This window comes from Drosophila ananassae, chromosome 2L, assembly GCF_017639315.1.
Source record: "Drosophila ananassae strain 14024-0371.13 chromosome 2L, ASM1763931v2, whole genome shotgun sequence".
NCBI classification, from domain to species: domain Eukaryota; kingdom Metazoa; phylum Arthropoda; class Insecta; order Diptera; family Drosophilidae; genus Drosophila; species Drosophila ananassae.
This window is the reverse complement of record NC_057927.1, coordinates 2,083,042-2,102,314: the sequence shown is the minus strand read 5'-3', so window position 1 is coordinate 2,102,314 and position 19,273 is coordinate 2,083,042. Positions and strand designations below refer to the sequence as shown.

Here is a 19,273-nt window from a genome sequence, read left to right as displayed (position 1 = left end):
AACCGGCAAAAACAGAGAACTTTATAGAATTGTGATTTTCTGGTACTCCCCTGTTTAGTGATAAAAAAAAAATATAAATGAACTTATCAAAGTATGACTATCGCTTTACCATTGATAATTTCGTGTCATTTCGTTATTGCCATGGTCCAACATATTTACGGTCCCCTTGACCTGGCATTGCAAATACTGTAATCGTAATTGCTTTGTCTACAAACAGATTAAAATACATTTCCGTATTTGCATAAGTCATGGCACTCCCCTCAGCGAACAATTCTAAAATTACGTATTTTTATTTTTATCCAATTAGCAACGGATCATTACTCTCCCATTTCGCCTCACATTTCATGAAACGATTAGTTACATTTGCTATAATTCGCATCGGCTGACTATACCCTAGCTGCCATATAACTGAGCAATCGGAAATGACAAATCTTTTCTGAGCAACATGGCTCCCAGCGATGTCTGTGTCTTGCCAATTTCCATCCGATTCTTAAGCGAAATACCTGGAACGATTTTTAGTTCGATTCTTCATCATTCTGCATCAAAATATACATAGGAATCAAATTTTTTTTAGATCTTTCATCAAATTTTCTGGACGATCCTTTTTTCTGAACGAATAGCCAATATGGCTCCCAGCGATTGCTATATATTGGCCAATTTCCGTCGGATTCTAAATCGGAATACCTTAATAGATTTGTAGATTGAATCTCCATCAATCTGCATCAAAATCTGTGAACAACATTTTTTTAGATTTTTTAGTAAATTTTCTGGACGATCCCCTTCAAAAATGGGGAGAATGCATGATAAGCCAATATGGGCCCCAGCGATTGCTATATCTTGGCCAATTTCCATCCGATTCTTGAGCGGAATACATTAAACGATTTATAGATCGATTCTCCATCAATCTGCATCAAAATCTGTGAAACAAATTTTTATTATATTTTTCATTAAATTTTTTGGATATTCCCCTTTAAAGAATACATTAAACGATTTGTATCGATTCTCCATCGATCTGCATAAAAATCGGTAAATCAAATTATTTTAAATTTTTCATAAAAATTCAAAGGTAGTGAAACATGCATGGAAGGAAAATAAGGATCCCAGAGATTGCTGTATCTAGGCTGGGGCTCCCCTAGAGTAATGTGTCTCCCTGGTTTTTTATTTAAGTGTCTCCTGAAAGAATTGTAATCAGTTTCAGCAAAATACAAATACTAAAATGTATTATTCATACCTAAACTCATCAAAATTTTAGCTATTAAACTCATATTCGAAAACAAAAATCTTCTGAAATTTTAGTTTACACAATTTGTCATTCGATTTTTAATAAGTCATAATTTAGTGAACAAATGCTTAATGTCATAGCAATGGGCTGTGGTTAATAAATAGGACTCTGCATTTTAGAAGAGAAGGGAAGGGGACATTAATAGTACATAGACTAGTGCATATCTAAACCTAGACTACAGTTACGGGCTACGGTGGAGCGGGCGGTTCATATGGGTGAACCCTGATCAGTCCCGCGTGTGATCACGAATCCAGTCCAGATACTGAGTTACACGAGTATAGACACCTGGAAATGAGCAATTAAATGTAAATGACATATGAAATAATAAAAATTATTTTTTTTAACTTACCAGGATAGCCAGGCTCACCGCATTTGTTGCCAAAGGAAACTACACCCAACTGAACCCAATGAGAGTCATATCGCATCATCAAGGGACCACCAGAATCGCCCTATGGGAAGGATACAGATTAGAATATTTTCTGCAATTATGCTTTTTTCCGCAACTCACCTGACAAGCATCCACACCTCCGTCAGAGTAACCAGCGCATATAAAGTTCTCGTTAATGGGCTGGAAATAGCTGCGATCGCAGTCCTCGTTTCGCCAGATTGGTAGCTCCGCTTGCCGTTGGCTAGTGGACTCCTTGCCACCATAGTAGGTGGTGCCCCAGCCCACCACAGTGGCCCTTCTACCCGGAAGACGCTCCTTGGGCGGCATCCTGATTCCCTTTGGCAGGCATACAGGAATCACGTACTTGGACTTCCTCACAGGCTTGTCCAAAACTAAGATGGCAATATCGTTGTAAAATCCAATACGAGAGAATCTACAAAATAAATTTCAATAAGATTTAAGCGGAAGATGGCTTAAACTAATTTTACTTACCTCTCGTGAGTGCGTACTTCCTTGACGGCGAAGGTTACGGGGTCGGAGGGCTCGGCATCTGTGGACAAATCAATGTCTCCCAACCTCACTGTAAACTGGCGGGCGGCAAATCTAAAACAGGTTTCAAATTAGTACAACTGTAGAATATATTAGTAAATAAATGAATAAACATACGGTTTCTGTCTGGAATCGCGGGTACAATGCGCTGCCGTTAGAATATACTTCGATCCAATAAGGGAACCTCCGCACCAGAATTCCGTTCGCTTGGGACCGTGTAGGAAAATAGCTGCCATCCAGGGCCACTGGCCGTTTGGAGCCTCTACTCCTCCCACTATCCGACCCGTGGAATACTCCTGCTGACCGCACTCATCCGGGTCTACGATATTGTTGCCAATTTCGTCTAATCCCTCTGGTTCCAACGGCACTTCTGTGGTGGTGGTGGTGGTAGTTGTCGATGGTTTCTGTTGGGGAATCAGGACCAGACCGGATGTGGGTCGCGGTGTGGGTCGTACAGTGGTACGTTTAGTCGTTTGGGTGGCTTTGGTGGTGCTCGGACTAGGTGTTGCTCTTGTGGTTAACTTGAGAGGCCTTTGAGTGGTCAATACGGTGGAACTCTCCCCTGACGTAGAGCTCGAAGAGATGGGGCAACACACTCCCGGAACAAAGAGACTCTTAAAACAGAGGGATTCCCGAAGGCTGCTGAGATTCAAGAGTAAAGCTGGACAGCTGCTTAGATCTTCGCAACGTCCTGGTCTGCCACTAGGCGTCTTGCAATAGTTCTCCACATCCTTTCCAGTTCCAGGCTCGTCACTAGCCAGCGCCAGTTGATCCAATGGCCGCGATGAAGTGGAAGCTACTGTCGTAGTTGTGCTTGTTGTGGTGGTTCGTGGTGTGGTGGGGATTTTAATCTTTTGCTGGGATTGCTGAGATCCCTGCACTCCTTGAAGTCCTGGAATGACTTGAACAGCATCCTCGTTCGGTTTCTTAATCTTCTGCTTGTTCTTGTTCTTCTTTTTCTTTTTCTTCTGCTTGAGCTCCTTATTCTCCACAAACATTGGGGACTGATCATCCAGTCCAATCCTCTTGGTAGCCACTTGTAGGACACTCAGATTGGCGGGCTTACCTGCTGGCAGCAGACTATTGGCAGAGAGTGTTATGGGCAGCGTATCCATTAGTTTGCCGGATACCCCTGGAAGTGGTTCTGATTTTCCCAGAGGATTTGAGGCGGATGAAGTGCTTGTAGCTTCAGTGGTGGTCGATACTCCCAAAGTGGTGCTGGAGCTGTCGCTCTGGCTTTTGTCCTCGCTTTTCTCCAACCCCTCAGTCTTGGCTTGCTCCTGACCCCCACGGGTCATGTCCACCAGCATGTGACCCACATGATTCAAGGCGCCCAGGGTCTCCGAGATGCGGTTAAAAGTTGACTGGGACAGCAAACGTGGCAGCGACTCATTGCTGCCTTCCGGCTGATCCTCATCGCTGTCGTAATACTCGCTGGAGCCCTCCACATCATCCTCGTCCTCGTAGGTGGAACTGGACTGGCTGCTGGCACTTCCGCTGCTGGTCGACTGGCTGAGACTCAGGCCAAGATCCTCACTCAACTGGCGGCCCAGACGTCGGTCGTGCAGATGCGGCTGAAAGAAAGACGCTGCCTTAATGGTTAAAGTTATGAATGTCCGTGCACTGAGAAATCACATCTTGATCCCACTTACCGTCATTGGTCAGGTGTTTTGGTTGCTCCTCATCGTTAAAGTCATTGGATTCAGCTTGGGCGGAGAGCAAAGCTCCCGAAGAAAGTACTGGAAGTCACAATATAAATATTTATTAGTTGAATGCCTTAAAATCAGTATTATTGTAAATAAAATCAATAGAATAATCGCATAGCTTATTCCTCAATATCACTTCCTATTAATTGTCGAAACAAGATGAGTCATTATTAGAGTGTTAAAAATCGAAACAAAACCTATTTGCTGTTTTTATTAAAGATAAAAAATTAAGCTGCATTGAGATAAGGAATGATTATTGATAATTTTTTTTTCACTATAGATAACAAAGTCAGATAAGTTCCATAAGCAGCTAATTAATTAAAAATTCCCACAATTTAGGCAATGTAATAACAATACCAATAGTAGCATAGTTCATAGTACCAATAATAAAGTGTGTTTGTTTTATATTTATTAATGTAATGCCACAAGTATTAAAAGTTTATCAATCGAACATCTTTGATTAACTTGCATTTGCAGTTATGAAACTTCTCTTATGTTCATATCTCTAAAGCTTTTTTCGTATACAAGAAATCAGGAAGCAATTGTGGATCCGTAAATTCCCATCTGACCATAACTGACTTCAAAACGAACAATGCCCCTATGCAAAATCAGTGGTCGTTGTTGGAAGTTAAATAATGTCACAAATTGGCATTACGCATCGCCAGACCGCCTCTCACACCCATCCCGCCCCTGTTTTGTGAATAAGAAAGTATGTCGCCGGTTATGACTCCAATCCTCAACTGAAGCGGTTAATGTTTACTTAGTTTTGTGTTTATTTTGCCTGGCCTGCTGCCGTGACATAATCTCAGTCCGTTGGGCTTGGACGGCTTTTGGGTTTTCTTGCCTGGAGCTGACTCTTTTTTAAAGAGCGTCTTTTTGCTTAATGACTCGACAGTTTTTGGTTTGGAAAGATCACGGCGAAAGAGGAACTTCCTCCCGGGCAATTCTTTATGTAAGTTAAAAAAAAGGGCCTCAAGGTCGCCTTTAGATTTCACCTCGAAGGGTAGGGAAACAAAATTGATTATCTTCCACTAATTTGGGTTAAGCTGCTACAGTTTCTGTTGTATTTTGCCTTTTCTGCTTTATTTTTTATGCTTTTATTTTTTTGTTTTGTGCCTTTATGCCAGATACGAACGCGGCTCATTAACATTTTTCGAGGTGTGCACTGCAACTTTGCCACTTTCACTTGGAATAAAATTGCCCATACCAAATGGCAATGCTTTATTTTGTATTTCAGCTGGTGCTTGCGTTCGCCCCAACACAATGAAATATTGGCCAATTATAGGGCTTATATAGAAATGATTTCTTGGGAAAAGTGAATGCCCCGAAGGCCTCAGACGGGCTAAGCACATTTGGTATGGATATACATATATGCTCTCTTTTTGGTTCATTGTTGTTCACACTTTTGTTTATTTTGACCCAGAAATAAGATACAAATTTCATTTGAAGATAACATAAAAGAACATTTTTTCTTTTCGTATTTAAAATTTTATATGAGAGTTATATTTTTACTTTAAAAAAATTATTTAAATATTTTTTCAACAACTTCTTTCATGCTACATATTGTTTAACCCATGGGACACTACATTCCATACTTAATCCAATTAACTCCAGGCCAATAGTTTCATAAGAGTTTAAGGTTCCAATGATTTTCCACTGATTGCATAGCAAAGGAAAGTGAAAATCCCCCCTAGAAAGCACCTGAGATGTCAACGCTGACGTAGCGGGAAAATTACTAATCCAGCAGGTATGAGGTGGGGGACAGGGTTCAGTTACAATCAGAGAAAAAAGCAACAGCTGCAATAACTTCCGAAGCTGCAGAGATAGCATAAAATTGAACACTTCATGGTCAGGCCATCAGCAAACTCGTCGGGAAGTTTTGGTTGCCGGCAGCGGCAACAGCCAACATCGGTGACAAGTTGTGTTTGTTGCTGTTGTAGTTTTTGTTGTTGCATAATAGATGGTCAAGTCTGGTGCTGTGGTAATACCAAGAAACACGTACACCGAAGTACTTGGGCGAGGGGATGGAAGAGAGTGCTCTCTCCAAACGCCGATTGGCCTTGGTGTCCAAACGTATTTGTGTGATTTGCATGCCAGCTGGTTTTTTGGCTCTGACGTCACCGAGCGGAAGTTTTATTGGCAGTGGCAGTGGCAAAGAAAGTTGCAAGTTGCAAGAGGAGACAAAAACAAAAACGTAATGATATCCAACAATCATCAAATGCATTCAGACTTTCGTTGAATGCTCCGAGTTCGTTGCCTAAGTCTTTTGTTTTTATAAGTTTTTATTTTTATATTTTTTTTTTGCGCATTAGCACAAATTAACCATAAGCCGATCGAAAATATTGTTAACAAATTTTGAAATGAATTCGGAATGCCCGAAACTGGGTTAATTATTTGTTAATTTTGGGCCCTGCTTGTTATGAGCATTGTTGTTGCGCCTCATCAGTTTTGAGTGCTATTTTGAATACCAACCCAGGCAAAGTAGAAACTCCTTCGTTTGCATCTTGCCGAACATCAACTTTAAATGCAGTTTCCGTTTTTAGTTTACAAAGCTGTTGAACATTTGTCGAAAATTGTTGTAGATTCGTTCACTTTTTGTTTACTATTATTTAACACACTCGACGAAAGATAAAGCGACCGCAGCGATGACGAACCCAACGAAAACGACGACGCTCAGCGAAAATGAAAGTGTTAAAAAGTTTTAAGCTACGCGGCGACGTTAATTTCGATTTCGATATCTTGGCCTGGCTTAAACCACAATTTAGCCTTGGTGTAAACTTTTACGAGCTGCCAATTGCTTTAATTGAATTTTGTAATATTTATTTATCTTTTCTCGTTATTTCTCACAGCGATTGCGAAACTTTTGTGCCAAGTGAAAAAAATTTCACTTTTTGTCGAATCCTGGTCGAATTGTATCAACAAGGTATCAATAGCCGTTTTCACACTGAAATCCAATTGCAATGGGTTTTTATAGGATCGGTTTATTTTCGGGACTGGAGTTGCGATGTTTTTGTGACTTGGCACGGAGCCTGCTTCCGTGTGCCGCTGCTGCCCGAGTTGGACTGAAATTGAAACTGAAACTGCAAAAGACAAAATGACGCAGGCCCAGCCGAAGACATTACAACAACAAAAACATGAGAGCCAACCCCAACAACAACATAACAATTTGTGCCACTGCACAGTGGTTCACAATATTTATTTTTAAAGTTTAAAAAAAAGTGCCCTTGTCCTAAGTGAACATTTTTTCTAATACTTCCCTTTTTAATTTGTATTTAAATGTTTGATTTAAAATTTCTGTGTAACCTTGAAAATATTATTTTTTAAAAAATTAAAACCATTAAACATTTTTTAAAACGCCTCAAAACATGCAGCATCATTTCTACCCATTTTAAAACCATAAGTTAACTTTCCTAAAAACCACTGTGCTTCGTTGTCAGGCAGCTTTGGCCTTTATTGTTGTTATTGTTGGAGCGTTTCGTTTTCGTTTCGGCTTTTGTGTGAAAGATTGAGGGGAAATGGGGGGAAATTAAGAGGCGCAACGGTAGCCGCGAGGTTGTCAGCTGGATTTTACTTTCTTCAGACCCTGGATATTGTCTTTGGTGTGAGTGCAGAGAGACTTAGAGCTCTCAGATAGTTTTTGAAGTAAAAATTTTCCCTTTTTAATTGGTTCAATAGAATCATTATTTATGAAACAAAAAAAATGATTAATTTAAAAATTTTCAGTTTCCTTGAAAAGCAAACTCTATGAACCCTATTCCATTAGGCCAAACAAATTTGCATTGAGCACACCCACATAATAATGAATCTTTGGTATTCCCCAGACTAAATAAACAAAAATTAATTTTTGCGCAACCTTAGCTTGTTTCCCCGCCTCTCGAAGCCTCCACCAATGCAATCGGCTCGGAATCGAGTACTGGGCCCGTGTTCAGTGTGGTTTTCGAGTGAATCATAACCTGGTGTGGTTTCCCCAAAAAACGAACCGAAGTCTTTGGCTTGGCCTACTTCAAATGCAAATGGTTAACGCGAAAAAAACATACACAAAACATATAATTGATCATGGTTCGATGTTTTGGAGAAACCCCTGAAAAAAATTAACCATTTTAAGCCATTTTAAGCCTTAAATAGCTAATCGTACAAGGTTTCCTCTTTATTTCAAACTATCTCTGATCGGTTCGTTCTGATAACTGCGCCATAATTGTCATCTTATCTTTAGGTCATTTGGTAAATGTTGTTTTCTTCTATTTAAGTCTTTCATATTTTTGCGTTCAGGCGTCACTAACGACCGTGAAAAGGCAAAAGTGTGGAGCGTGTGACCAACATAATTAATTGGGTATTCATAAGACCCAGAGCCTCCAGCTGTTTGACAACCGCGAAAGGTAGAAACCCGGGCAAGTTCCATTGTTCCACCCAATGTTGGCACCTTTAAAAGAAAAAGCAGCGCGAAATAAAACTATAACTACAAACTAAAATGAAGAAGTGAAGAAATGAGGTGTTAAAATTATGAATGGTCTTGCCAAACGACTGAGAAATCTTTTTACTTTAAGCATGGTTAGAAGGGTCTTAAATCTCGTTCTAACTAGTAATTTCTAATCCCCATTTGGGAGGGTTTTTCGGGAATTAAAAAAAAAAAAACAATTACACCATAAAAATATTCTATAAATAAATACTTTTTTTAAATGGTTTTTGTATTTATTTACAATTAAAAGCATTTGTTTGAGACAGTAAAGTACAATTCACTTAATATATACCCGGTGCTACTTTTTTGTTAAACATTAAGCATTTTAGGAATTGAATTGATCATTTGTAATTAATCATGTGGCTTCTTACTTTTTTCTTGTTCATGTTTTTTGGTTTAACAATTTTCTATGTTTAAAATTCATTTACTTAAAGCTTGTGCGTGAAAGCTTAAAAGTTAATTTGCGATATACGTTTCGATATAGACGAACAATCAACGATTAACACTCGGATGGAGCGACAGCGACAGAGAAATATAGCAATGGAAATCAAAATCGAAAGTATGTACAGGGATAGTCGGCTTCGATCTTACAGATACTCGTAGAACACAATCCAGTAGATGCAGTTGAGGCTGGCGAAAAGAGCGGGAAACAGGACACGCGAGGAGCGGTCGATATAAATGGCCCGCTTGAGGCGCTCCTGGGCGGGAGTCAGCTTCGGCTTGGGTAGTTCCGGTTCCGGCACCACTGGCGGCGGAGGTGGTGGTGGCGGTGCGATCGTCGGTGTCAGAATAATGCGGGACTCGTGGCGCGGAATCCACGGGCCATCAGCGTCCAGAGGAGGCCTCACCACACGTCGAGTAGTGGTCACAATCTGCTTGAGAATAAATATTTTTATGTTGTACATTTAACTCTTTCATACCTTACCCTTTTGTTTTTGGTCATCTCATCAAAGATCTTCTCAATCTTCTCGATCTTCTCATCGGCCAGTGGCAGCATGGTGGCCGGTGGCTTACTGCTTGCCGCGTTGCTTCCACCTGGTGGAGGTCCTTCGCCCTCTTTCTTGGCTCCATCACCTGATACTGGCTTGGGCGGATATGCCATCGGCTTGGGAATGGGCGTGTCGCTCAGGACAATGTTAATCAGACAATACTCCATGAGGGCCATAAACACAAACACCGTGCAGACGGACATGAAGGCGTCCACGGCCTTGAGATACGAGACCGGCGGAAGTGACGACTGAGACTTGGCGTGCTGTGTGGACAAGGTCAGGAGCGATGTGACCCCCAAGGTGACCCGGGCGGGAGCAGCTTCGGGCTTGATCCAAAAGGATACCCACGACATGATCACAATCATGCAGGTGGGAATGTAGGTGTTGAAGACATAGTAGACCAGGCGCCGTTTTAGAGTAAAGACCACCTCAAGGCAGGTAAAGTTTCCAGTGGAATAGACCTGCGTGCAATCCGCAGTCTCATTCCGAATAAGCGCCACTTGGGGCAGCTCGATGTTCTCATCCACCACCAACGGTGTGGTAGGATCCCATTGAAAAATCAGGTCATCAGTGGTGTGAGATACTAATACAGAAAAAAAGTAAAATATATTCCTATATCAACGAAAATAATTATTAATCTTACAGCTCTCCATCTGTAGTTTGCACTCCTGAGTATCATGAGGATATATGGCGAAATTCATGATACAGGATAGCTTTAAAGTCAGTTTAACCATATACAGAATGGTCTTGTCCTTGTAGAGCCACATGTAGTGGTTTGGTATGGTCATCGTCTGAAAGGTCACCGACTTGGCGTTCTTGAAAAATGAGTCCGGACGCCACATATTCTTTAACCAGTCCACTTCCAGCAATCGGTACTCTTGGGTCATGTTTTCCGGCAATCGCAGGCGATGATCCTTCCACGTCTGGGCAAAGAACACATCCGCCACGTAAGTCATTGAGTTCTCATCAATAGAGTCCAGGCCCATCACCGTAACATGGAAGTAGACTATCGTGGGTTGGCCCTCTTTTTTGGGGGGTCGCATTTTGTCATAACGCTTTATGTCCTCGGGCAGGATGTCAGTAATAGCCAGACTTTGCCTGGATTAAAGGTTGAAGTTATGGTTTATTGCCAATAAATTATTGGTAGTTAATTTTTAAATGAATCTCTACTCACTGAAATTCTCCTTTGGCGAAATGCTTGAGGCAGATGGTGCAGATGACCAGAAGAATTATTTGGAAAACCATTTCTATCTGAACTCTACCTAATAATAAGAGGTATAATTAATTACCTAATTATCAGAAAATCTAATAAAAAAAATGTATATAAACGTAAATAAAAACACTTTTAAATAATATATAATTTTTATCATCTATTTATACAATTAAATATTCAAAATTCAAATGAACACCCATAGAGGACTAAAGGACATTTCTTGACATTGCCTTTATTTCAGGAAACAGTAAATGACAAAAGAGCCTAAAAAGAAACAAACAACTTAAAAAGGATTTCCTGGTCTGTTCCTTGACCTTGCCAGCAGGTGAGGATCAAAGACTAACTGGCAGGACACTCGACAGGTCCCCCTGGCATTGACAATGCATCGAGAGCGATTGGCACAAAAATAGCAACAATTATGCCGCTTAAACTAGTAAATAAAATGGGGGAAAATAGAGGTCAGGACAATGGGGCCTTCGACAATAGCCTCGGCATTGGCGGATGCCGAATTGAGGATTCAGAGATGCAGTAAGATGCAGGATGGCAACCCTGGCCGCAGGACACTGTCAACGATTCAGCAATACCTGTCGCCGTCTCAGTCGCTCACTGCACAATACCGTCTTAATTCACAATTAAAGCCACTCAAAAGGAATGGAGGCTAGGAATTGGGGTTATGGTTGGGGTTCAGGGTGGAGGGCGGAGGGCGGAAAAGGCGGTTGGGGTGAGAGCCGTGCCTTAAGTGGCCCATGCGCCTTTTTATGCGCTTGCGATGACTAGGATTCCCTTCCAGCCGCTCCTCCTGTATACAGTTCCACATGGCGGACGTGGAGAAGAAAGCGGGCTATAAAAGAATCCTGGCAATGCGGCGAACCTCCATTAGAGAAGGACGACTTTGAACGGCTTGTTATGAAATTGGGGCACCTTAAAGAATTGGAAATTTAAATAATAAATTATAATAAAGTCAATGAATTTAAATCATTCAATTTGAATACTTCTTATAGATAAACTTTAATATAAATAAATAATTTAAAACAATAAATTATTAAATAAAAATTAATAATTAGTTTCTTTCCTAGTTCCTAAACTTTTTTTTTTATTTTCTTCAAAAGGATTTATATAGTTTGAACTTTGAATTGAGAAAAATCATATTTTTTTATAATTAATATTTGGTTTTTTTATTTCTATTAAGAAACAAAATCTTAAATAACTTTAACATTAAGACATACAATATTATTAAGGTAGTAATTGTAATTAATTTCAAAATCTTACACAGTCAGTTGATGAACAAAGATATTTTTTCACTACACTAGTCGCCTCAACTCTTTTGGACTTGAAAATAACTATTTTCTGTTCAAGATTTCAAGAATCTGCACCGAGCTTACATAACCATCAGCTCTCCACACTCAATAACATTTTTGAATGGCAGAACTTTTTTTTGAATATCAGCACTTCATTTTGTTAATTCTTAAGATAAATTCTTTTTTCCTGAAAAGATTTTCAGGTTATGAGATTTTTATGTAGAATTTCTTAAATAGCTAATAGCAGAATAGTTTTTATTCCGAATTCAGATTTTTCCGTTTTGAGCGTCTTGGCTGTTCGAACTTTCACTTGCAACTGACAGTTGGTGGCGAACAGATTTGAATTTAAAACGTTGCCAGGCACGAACCGAATGTTCACCAACGAAGGATGTAGGATGCTTGACAAGCTGTCTGTGTGGGTGAGTCCTTTCTCACGACTGAGGTTGGAAAAACAAAAGTGAATGCCGCCAGAAACGCAGACTTTAATGTTGGAAGAACAAGGAACTATCGGCTGGGTGAAAGACTAAACATATGCGTGTTTGTATATGCGCCTATATATAGGACAGGCAAATATCCTTTCCCCGACCAGGGCTGCACCAGTCTGTTTGTTCTGACTGAGTCACTTAACATAATTTCCACGAGTGCTTTGGCATTGCCTCCATACTCATTTTTTTTGTCATATAATCGGCTCGGTTCTGTCGTCATCGACATTTTTTCTCCTTGTCCCCCAGATTGTTTTCTGGAAAATATTGATGCACAGCCGGATGCGGAGGGCCAAACCTTCAATTGCCCGGATCCGACATATGACTATCGATTTGCCTTGTTAAATTCGGTGGGGACATATTTTTGTAAATACCGCAGTAGTTTCCGGACTCCTTAGATCCTTGCTCACCCTTTGTATCTTTAGTTTTGAGCATTTTTCAATCAATTTGCTTGTTAGTCCACCCTTAACAAGTTCTTCGAATGTTGCCAAGTGCCCCAGGAGTGGCATTTGTCGCATCAAAAGTTGGTGCCAGTTCCCAGTCGCTTCCGTAAGGAGGGGTCCTCTGGAGCTCCGGCTAATGAATGCAGCACCACGGTAATCCCCATAGTCTTCTCTGACGTCACACGGAGTACTTAAATGGAACTGAACAAGAAAATAAAAAATGGGGGAAAAACCAGAAGGAAAAATCCAATTTAATGAGATGACAGAAGCGCTTTAGTTAAGTGGAAAATCGGTGTGGGAGAAATGGCAGTAATGGGTATGGATTTATTATTTTAAAAGATAAGTTTACTATTGTCTTGCTAATTTCAGGTTTTCTTACAAATCATTAGAATCTAATGTTTAGAGCAAGTAGAAACGTAAGTATTTTAAAAATATATTTTATATGGTTCAAAATAAATATGAAATTGGGATTAGTTATTGGAATTTTACTATCCAATTCTACAAGTCTTGGGTAACTGCCCTGAGCCCTAGGTCATTCCAACCTGTATTAAGCAGAAAACAATATATACATTCATTTCAATTAAAGATTTTTATACAAGTTTTATAATATTATATAAGTTATACATAAGTTACAGACTAATAATTTTTGTAAGGACTGTCTTTGTAGAAATTATAAATAAAAAATATTATAAAAAACCACATTGCATCTCTCCTTGGACTCCTGGCGACCTTGGGACAATTGTGAGACATGTGAGGTTGCACACATGTGGGGCCTACCCCCTTACCTTCTACCACCCTTACATCCCGGGGCAGCAGCCAAGCACTACTCAACGCCTTGCCGCAACACTCTCGAGCCGATGCAACACATCCTTTCTGGCCTCGGAGCAAGAAGAAGACTCATCGTTATTAAATTATCTCTGATGCGATAATAGGACACTTAAGTTTCCACCACACCACCCCCGAACGTCCTGTAGCCGCACCGAGCCACACACCTCGCCGAGGCACTCTATTGAGGGGGTAGCTATAAAAAGCCGTTGATTTTTCTATAGTTTATTCGGGTGCAGTCGAGCTTGGACCTGTTCTGAGTGCATCCCGCCTAGTCCCGCCTCCCATCCCATTCCACCACTAAGTGGTGCTCTTAAGTTTTTCGCTGAGGGCAGCACCAGGGCGGTGGCTAAAGCAAATTCGAAAAAGGTTTCGGTGCACTTGCTGTTTGAATACTGGTGCTTTGCGGTGGCTCTATGATAGGGGGAAAGGCAAAAAAAAAACCCAGCAATGGAGCTTTTCATTTGTGTTTGGCTTTTGACAAGCGTCGACGTCATAGAAAATTTTATAAAACAAATTATGAGAGAAAAAGATACAACAGCAAAGCAATTGGTTTCAGAAAATGTATTTGACTGTACGTTTCAAACAGCAAGGATAAACCTGTGACGTCAATCAGGCCGAGGACATCCTAGTACGACTCTGACAACTGGGAAAAAATTAAGAAACAAGATCGACAAGGATGAGTGTATATTTTGTGGCATTGGACACCAAAGAGACCATCGTAGACATGCAAAAGGATCTCGGAGATGGTTTTATTTTCATTATAGAGGTATTTTAAGGCTTTTAATATTTAATATCTTTGTTTTAAACAAAGTATTACCAACCATATACCAAGTATAGGAAACTATTCCCTTTTACTCATTTATTTGGACAATCAAACATAATATTAATTGAATGCTGACATAATCTGTCCAGTCATATCTGATCCATCTCACTTCCTGCCGCTGAAAGGCAGACAACATCTCATTAACTATTTATTGGCAACTCCAGCGAGCTGCGAAACCACACACTGTCACTCAGCAGATGTGACCCACATTCGCAGTATGCGGAAGCTTTTTGAATGAATCGGAATCCGCGTCCGCTCCACCCACCCAGAGCCATCCCAACTCCAGCACACCGCCCACTTCATTCATAAAAAGGCTCAAAAGGGAGGACATTGAACCGCTTGTGGGGAACCTAATCGGGGAGTTTTCTGCAGGCATGGGGCAATATGGTGGCCGGATGCCAGGGGGTGTTGGGCGCCAGAGGGTGGTGTCTCTGTCCAGCAACAGATGAAAAGAGAAACTCTCCCCCGAGACAGAGATAGAGACAGATACAGTGAGAGGAAGAGTGTGGCGCCCAGGTGGGCGAGACTCTTTTGTTGATAAACAAACCTGTAGCCTCTGGCCAACACGTGGCGGGGTTACCCTTATGAGCGGCGGGCTTGGGGTGGTGGTACATCCAACCCTTCGTGCGCATGCTCTGGACATTCGTCCGACAGCTGAGCGAAAAGCCGTGACGTAGTTATTGATTTTTACACAATCGCCGGACGCACATCACTGCAGTAGGAGTTGCACACGGAGCATACACGGAGCCGCAGAATGCTCCAAGGGATCTGAAGTGCTTCCAACGATTGGCTAAAACTGAGGCATTCTTGCAGGCGCAGTTGGGTGGTGCAATAGCTGCGGCGGAATCGGAGACGGTAACGGAAACAGCCGGAAAGATGATCAAACTGCGTCCATATGTGCCCTCGAAGAGGATTGCCATACGGGACTCGTCTATCGATGAGGATGCCAGCGACGATGTGGAGGACGAGGTGTTCATCAAGGATGCCAGGTCGGCAAAGGTGAGTTCAATATAATTCGAAATTTAAAGGAAACTATTCCGGTTTTCTAATATTTTCTTTGGGGAAAATATTGTTATTTTTAAAAGCAAGAGGGAGTATGAAAAGGAGAGAAGATTGTTAGATAAGGAACTCTGAAACAGGAGATATATGTATCCTTTAAAAAACTGCTCCAAACTCACAAAGTAATTAAAATATTATAACAAAACGCATAGTTTAATCTTTAAACTTTTAGACTACTGTTTTAACTTTTTAATCATTTAAAATTTAATAGTCTAAAAACTATAGTTAAAGTATTATTTTACTTTACAGCGCTCCGAGGAGCAGGGCTTGAAGAGGCCCTTGATGGCTCCGCGCCGCAAAAACAGCTCCGGAGGTGGAACCGGATCGGGATCAGGATCTGCTCCCATAATGAAGCAGCACAGAAGACGGCGCTGCTGTCGCTGCTGCGAACCCTTCTGCTACGCCTTGGCCGCTCTAACGGTACTCTGTGCCTTGCTCAGTCTGGCGGCCCTAATGCTGACACTCTTCCCCATCCCGATGACGCGAATCCGGCACTGGTGGCGCACAGATCCCGCTCAACTAGCAGCCATCTCCGACAGTGCCTCACGCATCGGGTATGGCAGCTCCTTGGGCAGCGAATTCGTGCCTTGCACCCAGATCAGCGTACAGAAGAGATGGAGCCGGAGCCTGGCAAGGATGAACAGTGAGAGTCCACTGAGGGCGGCGGATCTGAACGGAGATGGAATCAAGGACATAGTATTCGGCTACGGAGTAGACGACAACATCCACTACGAGGGCATCCCGTTGCCGCGATGTCAGGCTGCCATGCAGGGGGAAGAAGTACCCTGCGAGGGCGGGGTGGTGGCTCTCAATGGAATTGATGGCTCCATTATGTGGCAGTCCTGGAGCGTGGCCAACGTTTTCTCGCTGCACTGCATCGCCGATGTGGACGGAGATGGAGGCACCGACTGCGTAGCAGCCGGCAGATTAGGGGTAAGGTCTTTGGATTTTCGAATCTTATTTCTTTGAGGTCCTAATTATTATTCCCTAATCATTTTATTATTCCTCCCCAGATGATCTACGCCATCAATGGAAGAACGGGCTCCGTGATCTGGCGTTTCCATGAACTTGAGGTAGAGACTAACTCACCAATTGTTATGGATCTGTACACAATCAACGTTCTGCGAGATCTCGATGGGGATTCCGTGCCAGAGATCATAGCTGCCCATCTGGAGGAGCGCGAGGAGTCGAAGGCGGGTCACATCAAGCTGATATCTGGAAAAACCGGCAAAGTCATCCGGAGCATTCCAACGCCCTATCGCGAGGAGATGTTCGTGCCCATTCAACTGATGACCCAACCGGATGGCACGGAGCTGCTCCTGATACTCACCGGGGGCCAGAACACTCCAGGCGGCATCTACTCCCTGCGACTCCATTCGCTGATGGCGCACACAAGTGAGAAGCACTTCTCGCCCCTCTACCGGCAATCAGGATCGGGTCTAATGGTGCCTGCCGTGCTCAGTGACCTCAATGGTGATGGCGTCTCCGACGTGGTGGTTGCTGCCTTCAACAGGAGCATCGTGGCATTCGATGGAGCCAACTACACCAGGCTGTGGAACTATACATTCCCGGCCAGTGAGTGCGTCAGTGCCATTGTTCCGGGCCATTTCAATCACGACAATGTGACGGACTTCATGGTGAAGTACAACACAGGGCCGGGCTTCCCTGTGTACTACTACTCGCAGACCACAATACTGGATGGAAGTAATGGGAAACCGCTTCTCAATTCGGTGATGACGGACGCAGGTGGAGCCAACAGCCTGCTAGGCGGAGTCTCGATCTCGCAGACATTCGGAGGCGACTTTTTCTTGCACTGGCAACTTCAGTGCCGGAACCGCATGGATGCCCGGGATGCGTACGAATTCGTGCCCGACAGTGACATTATCCTGCAGGCGCGGGCCGACACCTGTCGCCTCCGATATAACGAATCCACTGTCCTTAAACTTTACGGGATTGCCAGGCACATTGAGCCTCCCGGGGCGGTGCTCTTCAGCACTGATGACTTGGAGGTACAACTGAATCGCACAATTCGTCCGGCGGCAGCTGGAAAGAAATCACCATTAAAGCACCCAAAATTGCTCAAAAAGCTGTTGGCCGGAAATCGGGAGCAGCTGCTGCGTCAGGTGGCCGCCGGTTCAGCCCTGGGAAGTGACAGTGGAACAGAGCAGCCCGGCCGACGACCAAAACCCCATCACAGACACAATCCATTAATGGAGCAACAGCTCCAGGACCTACTGCCCCAGGCAGTGGATAACGAACTGCCATCATTTGGATTGGGAGCTGGATATCCCAAGGAGTTTGTAAGTATAAGGTAACTTTTCTTGAAGATAGGATCTCACCCGAAGATTGAATTGCAGAAGGACTACGATCCACTACCGCAGGAAAACACAAATCAGCTTCGAGTTCCAGAGGAGTACGAACTGGTGTACAACGATGAGGTGCAACCGCTACTGGAGCAGAGCGATCGGCCCATCCACCTGCGCTCCAAGTATCCCAGCTCTGGGAATCGTGACGTAAGGAGTGGCGCCGTGGACAGCAGCAGCAGTGGCACTCCCACCGTACAGTCACCACCGAGCACTACTGGACTGCCCATATCTGCCCAGTCGCCACTGAGTCTGTGGGATCTGGAGCTGGACAACGAGGCGCGGGAGCAAGCTGCGGATGCGGATGCTAAAAAGCAAAAAAGACGCCGAAAGCGGCGGGAACAGAGTGCCTCCTCCTCCTCCACTACCACATCCGCAGGAGATGATGTTCCGGGAGGTGACACGTCTACTGGATCAGACTGGTACTTGGCTTCCATATCATCCACCGGTGTGCTTTTAAAGGCGCTAGGCAATGCCAGCTCCTCGCTAGACTTTGCCTTCGTACTTAACATTCGTGAGTCGGAGGCTTATCCGCCGCTCTTCTCGCCCCAGGACTTGAGTTGTGTGGAGGAGAAAGTTAGCGCCTATAAGAGTAAGTCTAAAGGGGAACCCTTAAAGGTAATAACTCCAAATAATACTTTTCCGAAATTTCCAGGCTACACCATCGATAGCTCGCGCCTTCTGCGCAAACAGTTCCTTAAGGAGTGCCTCAGCGAGCGCCTGGTTGATGCAGAGCCAGCCCTGCCCAAGTACGAGTCACAACTGGTGGTGACCCGCATCGGGATTACCTGCTCGTGCAGATCTCTCCGACCGGGAGAGGTCTGTTCGGAGCTCGATCCGCTGGAATCGCAGCGGTGGACAGAATTTATGGGAAATTCCGGACACGGCTTCTACGCCAATCACTAATACTAATCGCTGAATGAGAAGAAGGTTCCAAACACAGCGGAAGGATTTTTGGTCCTTTTGGCCATCTTTCGGCTGATGTTCCTTATTCCATTAGTGCTATCCCTTTCTCTCGATGTCTCTGTCTCAACAGTCACTATTGTAATTTATCGTCATTTACGTGTTGTGGGGTTTCTTGTAATTGTAACAGTATTTACCTGTGTGTATTTATGTATATTTTACGAGTTCTTTTGACAAATAAAGCTAATCCAATTCAAAAAGCGCGCCACGAGCGAACTACATTTAACTATAAACTATAAAACAGAAAAATGTGAAACTGTTTTTAATTCAAATGAAGGACAATATTGAAATATGGAATAACTAGTTAAGATAAATTTTTTATTCAAAAGATTCAGGAAAAAGTGGAAAGTAAAAAAAAGCTAAATACTTTATTAGTGACAGTCGTTAAAGACTAGGAATTTTCAAATCAATAATACGGTTTACCTACTGTA

At 42.8% G+C, this 19,273-nt stretch overlaps 3 protein-coding genes and 1 long non-coding RNA gene across 8 annotated transcripts; 2 read left to right on the top strand and 2 right to left on the bottom strand.

The window, feature by feature from the left end:
• The first annotated feature begins 67 nt into the window (after positions 1–67).
• Positions 68–1,023, top strand: LOC123257004. The gene is made up of 2 exons (XR_006506905.1): positions 68–696; positions 751–1,023. It is a non-coding gene; the product is annotated as an uncharacterized LOC123257004 (long non-coding RNA).
• LOC6500396 (nuclear pore complex protein DDB_G0274915) lies at positions 453–6,996 on the bottom strand. 3 transcript variants are annotated; one of them, XM_032452342.2, is made up of 7 exons: positions 6,398–6,996; positions 3,872–3,958; positions 2,337–3,807; positions 2,163–2,273; positions 1,791–2,103; positions 1,632–1,731; positions 453–1,567 (listed from the first exon to the last, which is right to left on the bottom strand). In XM_032452342.2, the coding sequence occupies exons 1-7, from the start codon at positions 6,438–6,440 to the stop codon at positions 1,509–1,511; spliced, it is 2,184 nt and encodes a 727-aa protein (XP_032308233.1). In that variant the 5' UTR covers positions 6,441–6,996; the 3' UTR covers positions 453–1,508. The 3 variants fall into 3 exon arrangements, with proteins under 3 accessions (XP_032308233.1, XP_032308239.1, XP_044570110.1); XM_032452348.2 differs by lacking the exon at positions 6,398–6,996 and having other exon boundaries at positions 2,337–3,811; XM_044714175.1 differs by lacking the exon at positions 6,398–6,996 and having other exon boundaries at positions 2,337–3,793.
• A 1,613-nt stretch (positions 6,997–8,609) lies between these two features.
• LOC6500395 (glycine receptor subunit alpha-4) lies at positions 8,610–12,484 on the bottom strand. Of its 2 annotated transcripts, none has more exons than XM_014911043.3 (5): positions 11,853–12,484; positions 10,545–10,632; positions 10,014–10,468; positions 9,307–9,953; positions 8,610–9,253 (listed from the first exon to the last, which is right to left on the bottom strand). In XM_014911043.3, the coding sequence occupies exons 2-5, from the start codon at positions 10,613–10,615 to the stop codon at positions 8,969–8,971; spliced, it is 1,458 nt and encodes a 485-aa protein (XP_014766529.1). In that variant the 5' UTR covers positions 10,616–10,632; positions 11,853–12,484; the 3' UTR covers positions 8,610–8,968. The 2 variants fall into 2 exon arrangements, with proteins under 2 accessions (XP_014766529.1, XP_044570109.1); XM_044714174.1 differs by having other exon boundaries at positions 10,545–10,628.
• A 1,627-nt stretch (positions 12,485–14,111) lies between these two features.
• On the top strand, positions 14,112–19,045 carry LOC6500146. Of its 2 annotated transcripts, XM_001953096.4 has the most exons (6): positions 14,112–14,400; positions 15,271–15,456; positions 15,766–16,449; positions 16,530–17,816; positions 17,874–18,471; positions 18,535–19,045. In XM_001953096.4, the coding sequence occupies exons 1-6, from the start codon at positions 14,311–14,313 to the stop codon at positions 18,783–18,785; spliced, it is 3,096 nt and encodes a 1,031-aa protein (XP_001953131.2). In that variant the 5' UTR covers positions 14,112–14,310; the 3' UTR covers positions 18,786–19,045. The 2 variants fall into 2 exon arrangements, with proteins under 2 accessions (XP_001953131.2, XP_044570108.1); XM_044714173.1 differs by lacking the exon at positions 15,271–15,456.
• The last annotated feature ends 228 nt before the right edge of the window (positions 19,046–19,273 follow it).

Excerpts from the sequence above, each read along its gene's own strand:
- LOC6500396 (XM_032452342.2), bottom strand. The coding sequence starts at position 6,440 with ATGTTCGGCAAGATGCAAACGAAGGAGTTTCTACTTTGCCTGG. Across the intron at positions 2,274-2,336 it reads CGCGATTCCAGACAGAAACC|ATTTGCCGCCCGCCAGTTTA; the intron begins GTATGTTTATTC and ends AACCTGTTTTAG. Across the intron at positions 2,104-2,162 it reads GAAGTACGCACTCACGAGAG|ATTCTCTCGTATTGGATTTT; the intron begins GTAAGTAAAATT and ends TTTATTTTGTAG.
- LOC6500395 (XM_014911043.3), bottom strand. The coding sequence starts at position 10,615 with ATGGTTTTCCAAATAATTCTTCTGGTCATCTGCACCATCTGCCTCAAG. Across the intron at positions 10,469-10,544 it reads TTCGCCAAAGGAGAATTTCA|GCAAAGTCTGGCTATTACTG; the intron begins GTGAGTAGAGAT and ends CCTTTAATCCAG. Across the intron at positions 9,954-10,013 it reads CAAACTACAGATGGAGAGCT|TATCTCACACCACTGATGAC; the intron begins GTAAGATTAATA and ends TTTCTGTATTAG.
- LOC6500146 (XM_001953096.4), top strand. The coding sequence starts at position 14,311 with ATGAGTGTATATTTTGTGGCATTGGACACCAAAGAGACCATCGTAGAC. Across the intron at positions 14,401-15,270 it reads GTTTTATTTTCATTATAGAG|GCGCAGTTGGGTGGTGCAAT; the intron begins GTATTTTAAGGC and ends GCATTCTTGCAG. Across the intron at positions 15,457-15,765 it reads AGGATGCCAGGTCGGCAAAG|CGCTCCGAGGAGCAGGGCTT; the intron begins GTGAGTTCAATA and ends TTTACTTTACAG.